Genomic DNA, 7215 nt, shown 5'->3' with positions numbered 1-7215 from the left:
ATCTCTAAAAATATGAAAACATGTGTAAGCTTACCAAGAAATTAAAAAGAAAAATCACAGCACATGAACACACACAGTGGTACAGCATCTAGTTAGCAACTTGAGGATCATAAATACAGTTTTATAAACATGATGAGATAAAAGGTATATCTCTAAACTACCTATAGAACTAATAAAACTTGAGTGAGCAAGGTTAATGAAGTTCATTCTCAGAATCCCTCCTCCCAAAATAGTTGTGAACTTCTGTTCTCTGTTGTTTCCAGCAGAGACTTAATGTCTATTTCATTACCTAAACTATTGAATTCTTGTGGTAATTCTGGTACAGAATATTCTTGCTGTCTAGAATCATAATTCACAGAATTCTCTAGTGGTGGCACAGATACTTCATCACCAAAAAGTATTGCAGAATAGTCCTCGAGATCCCCTGATGATTGCTGTGCTGAAAGCTGTTCTTGGGGTATGAAGCTGACGTGCATTTCTTGGCTTTGACATGATATTGTGTTCGCTGCATTATCAAATAGTAAAAGACGCTGTTGTTCTGAAATGCTGTTAGAAGGATGATTGAATATTGTAAAATTTTCAGGTGGAGCTGAAGAGCATTGAATTAAGGTATTTTCGTCAGGAATTTCCAAGAACGGTGGTGAAGGTTGCTGCTTGTGAATGTAGTCCTCTGACATTGAGGAACATAGACCAGAATACGCGGTATTATTGGATATTACAGCAGAAGATGAACCTTTTTGACCAAAGTTGACAGATTTCCCATCGTTGCTCAATCTAAAACCAATAAAATCCAATCTAGAATTTGAGTTTGTGGGCTGGTTTGCCTTGCCACTTTGTATGCTGAACAGCATGTTCTTTCTCTTGTCACTAAATACTCTGAAGTTACTATTATGAGCTACTCTTGGCAAAAATGTTGACTGCTGTCCAATTTGGCCACTATGATATTCTGGTTGTCGCGAGTTGGCAAAATCCAAGAAATCGTTCTGCTGCTGGAAACTGACCATATTGGGGAATGATACCATCTGTGGTTGTCTCGAGTTCATGCCACCAGTTCCCTGCTGAAAGTGTGTCTGAAATGGCTGTTGTGCAGAACAAGAATATCCTTGTGTTGCGTTAAAATTTAGAGAAGATAGGTATGGTTGAACTTGAAAGCATTTCTCTTTAGCATCATTTGTTAGGATTTGGTCATAGATAGAAGTAGCTGAACTTTCTTGAGCTCTTTTAAGGCACATGCGATATTTCTGCAAATATGTACACTTTTTTGTTTAATAGCAATTAAAATTTAACCATGAAATATCACAATAATTTAATATATCATGATTTTGAGAATGAAAACATTCAACATTTGTGTGACAGACAAGCGCCAGGTTCTATCTCTTAATGCAAAGATTTTGCTAGATATTAAATGCTATGATCATGTGCTTTCTAAAAATGGAGATTCGTGTATTAATCCCTGAGATTCTTGTAGTAATAGCACTTTAATGGTTCACATTTCCTTATTTTGGACAATTCCTAAAAAGGAAAAAAAAATGTAATCTCCACAAAGAAGAAGTAAATTTGCTTTCCGCCCCCTCATATCAGCCTAAGTAGGGGATGGCAAGCCTAGGAGGAAAAACTGGAGAAAAAGGAAAAGAAGTTAACAGAAAAGCATATCTAATGAAAATTTGATAAAGTGATGGTAAAGGGATTGAAAATCCTGCAGAAGATTATAATATAAATGAAAACACACCTGCAAATGACTGGCAACATGTTCTCTAGTCAATCCAGTCTCATTCATAATTTCAACTATTTTCTTAGGAACTGCCTCTGCATATAAATTAAGAAAAAGAATCATCATCAAGTATTATCCATAGTGTCAAGTGTCAACTACATATTTAGAACAAAAAGAAATTAACTTTCAGGGAAAAGAGGGAGAGCAAATGTATTACTTTCATGCCCTAATTGCTGGATAGCTTGCAAGAAATTTTGATGCATCTTTGGAGTCCAAACCACCCTTCGTTTCTTTTCGATGTCTCTATTCTCTCCATTTTCTTCACTTCTGTCGCTGTAAGCTTTTCGCTTACCCTTCACATCATGAGCCCTTATTGCTGCATCATTATCAGCATATGATGTGTTTTCTGTACTCGTCTCAGTTACATTCTGAGACAATCTTGTAGCATTGTCATAATTTTCTTCTTGATTGACTGCTGCTTTTCTAGCTTTCTCTTTCTCTAATGCCATTTGCCAAAGCTTGTTCATCTCATTTGTGTCTGAAACATTCACAACATATGCTGCAACACTACAATCTTGGACTTGATTTTCATATCTTGTATCATCTGGTGACATTACTGCGGGATGTATAAGTAAAATCTGATGAGGAAAACTAGATGACAACAAATTCTTTGGTATAAAAGATAAACTATAAAATACTTACAGATGGTTGGAAGATTGAGTTTGTTCTTGATAATTTGGAGAATGTCAACCCCATTTGTGTTTAGCCTGTGTATGTTTGTGAGGACAAGATTGAAGATGTTCTTTCTCTCCCAAATGGCATTTAACGTATCCATTGTTTTTCCTACATGCAAAACTGATAAACAAAAGAACAAAAGTTCAAGTTAATAACTCTTCTTTGAACTAAGAAAAGAAGGTTCCAAAACTTTAGATACCTTCATAAGTTTGGTTGTGAAGCATATCAGAAACAATATTATGACAAGTAATATCATCAAGGACTAGAAGTATGCAAGTTCTTTTAGTTCCAATATCAGATGAATAAGGTGTAGATTCTCCAAGTGAATTGGCAGTAAATCCGTGGATGTCCATGTTTTTTTACAGAGATGTAAAATTAAGGAGGTTTCTGAGGAAGCTGTTCAATTTGGAGCTAAAGTGGCAATAGGGATATGATGTTGTAACTTGTAAGAGCACGGGAAACACAAACTATTTCCCTATAATGCTTTTATACTATTCTCCCCACCCCACCCCACTCCCCACCCAAACAAAAAGAAGGGAAAAAAGTAAAGTAAGAAAGAGAGAAGGAAGTTTGAAAAATAACCTTTATGAAAGTTTATAAGGAAACAAGGATCAATAAAAATTTCACGAAATTACAACCAATGACCTTGAAAATAGAAGGTTATTTTGTAACCCCGCTTGCCCCATGGGCAAATCTTTAAGTCAGAAGTGTTGCTCATTGGCCAAGTAAAGTGCAATATTTGTTAAACTTAAAGTTCTGCCCAGGGGCTCAAAAATCAAGAGTGGCACCAAAGTGTCCTATTTGTGCAAATCACCCTAAAATTTTAAAAAGGTGAAATTGGAATTGCGTAGAATCCTTCTGTGATGACCCAAAAGATTATCTTTAAATTTAATAATTAATTTTGTGTTCTAAGACCTCAAAAAATATTATTCATCATTTCTCGACTTGTGTGCACAGTCCGTAAAATTTTTCGGAAAGTTTTTATATGAAAATTTGATTAAAATGTGAAATAGAGCCTTAAAACTCAATTGAGTTGACTTTGGTCAACATTTTGAGCAAACAGACTCGGATCAGTATTTTGACAGTTTCGGTATGTCCGTATTGTGATTTGGGACTTGGACGTATGCTCGGAATTTAATTTAGAAGTCCCTAGTTTGAATTATCGCCAGTTGGCGAAAACTAGAAGCCTAAAAGCTTAAAAATTTCAAAGTTTGACCACAAAATTGACTTTTATTGATATCGGGGTTGGATTCGAGTTCAGAAAATTTTCATAAGTCCGTTATGTCATTTATGACTTGTCTGTCAAATTTGGTGAGAAACGGAGTTGATTTGACGTGATTCGGACGATCAGTTGTGAAAATAGAAGTTTTAAAGTTTTCTTAAAAAATTTATTTGATTTGATGTCCGATTTGTAATTCTAGGTGTTAAATTGGTGTTTTGATCGCGCGCACGCGTTCGTATGAGATTTTTGGACTTGTGTACATGTTTGGTTTGGAGCCCCGAGGGCTCGGGTGAGTTTCGGATAGCCTACAGACCATTTGAACTTTGAAAAAAATCTGGTTTTTAGCTTCAACTGTCATTTGGTGCATTGTCTTTTGCGATCGCGAAGCCATTCCCGCGATCGTGAAGAGGAAATTGTGAGCCGTGAGTTTTACCCTTCGCGTTCGCGAAGATAGGCACGCGATCGCAGGAGGTTAGCTCCCAGTGCACTATGAACGCGAGGGCCAAGCCGCGTTCGCGTAGAAGGAATGAAGGCAGAAGCTGGGCATGTCATTTTTGCTACGCGATCGCACAAGTCAGTATGCGATAGCGTAAGGTTGAGAAAATGTTATCCGCGATCGCATGACCATTTACGCGATCGCCTAAAGTTAATAATCCGGGCATCCAAAATATGCTTCGCGATCGCAAAGAGTTATTCGCGATCGCAAAGAGTAACATGGACCTAGGCAGAAATTGTTCTATGCGATCGCGAACGAATTCCCGCGATCGCGATGAGTAAAAATCTAGGCAATAGAACTTAAGTTCTAGAAATGGGATTTCGTCCAATTTTCTACCATTTTCGATTTTGAGCTCGGGTAAGACGATTTTCGGGCGATTTTCACGGAAAAACATTGGGGTAAGTATTCCTTATCCTATATTGATTATATTTCATGATTCCATATTGATTTACATTTTGAATCCGTGAATTTATGAAAGAAAATCAGATTTCTATCAAATCTTCCAAAAATGTAAAATGAAGATTCGAAAGCCAATCCGATGTCGGAATTTGATAATTTTTGTATGGTTGAACTCGTATCGGAATGGGTATTCAGATTTCGTAAGTTTTTTCGAGATTCGAGACGTGGGTCCTACTGATGAATTTTGAGATAATTTTCGGATTTTAATCCGGAAAATTAGTAAATTCATATAGAATTAATTTCTACGATTTGTATTGAATATATTACATTATTTATGACTAGATTTGAGGATTTCGGACACTAATTCGCGAGGCAAGGGTGTATTGAAAACTTGAATTTGGTTGCGAAGCGAGGTAAGTGTCGTGGTTAACCTTGACTTGAGGGAATAAAGCCCTTGAATTATTTGCTATGTGAATTTCATGTGTAACGATGTATAGGCAAGGTGACGGGTGCCTATACTTTGTCAAATTAATTGTTTGCTTAATTATTTAAACATCTTAAATTATTTTAAGACACGAATTAATCGTTATAATAATTGTTTCACTCATATTCTTTGTCAAATATTAATTGTTGAATTCCTGCAATAATTGTTACATGCTTATTTGATTTATGTGTCTTAATTGCTACTTAAAATTTAGCATATTAAATATTAAACTGCCTATTTTCTCCATGATTTCCACAATTAATTGCTACTTGTCATTGTTTGTTTCATAATTAAATTATAATTATTGTATGCCTTGATGTTTAATAGTTTCTCATTGAACGTGGTATTTATTGGAGTATTTCTATTACATTTAAGAGTTGTAAAAATATATATGGGGTATCGGGTTGTACGCCACAACAAATTTCTTTAAAGTTTATATGGGGGATGGGGTTGTACGCCGTAACAGATTTATTTAAAGTTTATATTGGGAGAACAGGTTGCACGCCGCAATGGAAACAAGTTGAGGGATTGTGACTGCTGAATTGACTTCAAGTATTGATATTATTTACTGAACTATTCCCGTTATTATTATTAATATTGTATACAGGTTAATGTAAGCAACCCGCCTTAGCCTCGTCACTACTTCGTCGAGGTTAAGCTCGACACTTACCAGTACATGGGGTCGGTTGTACTGATACTACACTCTGCACTTCTTGTGCAGATTTCAGAGTTGGTCCCAGTGGCGTACTGTAGATTTTCCCGGATACAACTACCAGTAGAGATTTGAGGTATAACTGCACAGTGTTCGCAGTTCTGAAGTCCCCTTCTATATTATCTCAACTTTGTATTCTTTTTCAAACAACTTGAATTTTATTCATACCTTTATTTGTATTATTCTAGAAGCTCGTGCACTTGGGACTCCAGTTTTGGGATGGTATTTAGATATCACAATTATTATGGATTATTCACTTTATTTCAGACTTTATTTCCGTATTTGTTTTTTTGTTATTAATTAATTTAAAATTTTGTTAAAATGGCTAATTATATTCTAACGTTGCAATGCCTAGCAAGTGATATGTTAGGCGCCATCACGGTCCCGAAGGTGAGAATTTCGGGTCGTGACAGTTGGTATCAAAGCACTAGGTTACATAGGTCTCATGAGTCACGAGCAAACTAAGTAGTGTCTGAAGGATTGGTACGGAGATGTCTGTACTTATCTTTCAGAGGCTATGAAGTTTAGGAACAATATCACTTCTTTCTTATCCTGTCGTGCGATTTTTCTATCATCGATAATTGAACCATTCTATTCTTATTCTCTCGCAGATGGCGAGAACACATAATACATCTATCGATGGACAGGGACCAGAGCCCCCGGTAGCAACTATGGCTAGGGGTAGAGGTCGAGGCCGAGGTCGTTCTAGAGGCCGAGGCCGAGGTCGTTCTAGAGGCCGAGGCAGAGGTAGAGCTTAGTCTAGAGCTCGAGCAGCCGCACCTGTTGTAGAACCTCAGGTGGATCTTCAGGAGGAGGTTCCAGTTCAGACTGTACCAGTTGGACCAGTTTAGGTCCCGGAAGGATTCATAGCTACTCTAGGTAGGGCTGCTTATCGGGCGGATTGGGCGGTTAATTACTCTTAACGGTTTGGCTTAACGGTTATCGGCTTTTAAATGTATTAATCCGCTAGCCACCCGATAAGATATCGGGCGGATTGGTATCGGTTTAGCTCTTATCGGGCAGTTATCGGGCGGTTTATCAGCCTAATTAAATCTATATTGCGTGCATTAATTGTTTGTTGACCGCCTAGCATATAAATTCATAATAGGAAATTACACATTGAGTCCCGACAAACATGTCTGCTAACGCCTACATAAGAATGATGTAGTGTGTCATGTGTTGTAGAGTAAAAAAAGTAGAACACATTATAGGCTAGATTACATCCCAAAGCAGACTACATATGAGTCCAGACATACATGTATGTTAACGCCTACCATTAAATCCCAAAGCAGACTACATTACATGAGTCCAGACATACATATGTCTGTTAACGCCTAACATACAAATTCAGAATAGGAAATTCCAGTCTATATTCAAAGTGAGTCCAGGATACATATTTCAAAATGATTAATCCATAAGTGAGCAGAATACACAGAAATGTTTGGCCTGCAGCTAA

At 37.0% G+C, this 7215-nt stretch overlaps 1 protein-coding gene across 1 annotated transcript; it reads right to left on the bottom strand.

Moving 5' to 3' along the window:
• Positions 1-209: 209 nt before the first annotated feature.
• On the bottom strand, positions 210-2799 carry LOC104094271 (two-component response regulator ARR12-like). The gene is made up of 5 exons (XM_009600160.1): positions 2646-2799; positions 2414-2554; positions 1896-2327; positions 1730-1806; positions 210-1241 (listed from the first exon to the last, which is right to left on the bottom strand). The coding sequence occupies exons 1-5, from the start codon at positions 2797-2799 to the stop codon at positions 210-212; spliced, it is 1836 nt and encodes a 611-aa protein (XP_009598455.1).
• Positions 2800-7215: the final 4416 nt, after the last annotated feature.

Source organism: Nicotiana tomentosiformis, chromosome 1, assembly GCF_000390325.3.
Source record: "Nicotiana tomentosiformis chromosome 1, ASM39032v3, whole genome shotgun sequence".
Classification (NCBI taxonomy): Eukaryota; Viridiplantae; Streptophyta; class Magnoliopsida; order Solanales; family Solanaceae; genus Nicotiana; species Nicotiana tomentosiformis.
Note: the sequence above shows the minus strand (reverse complement) of the source record. Positions and strands in the feature narration are given on the sequence as shown.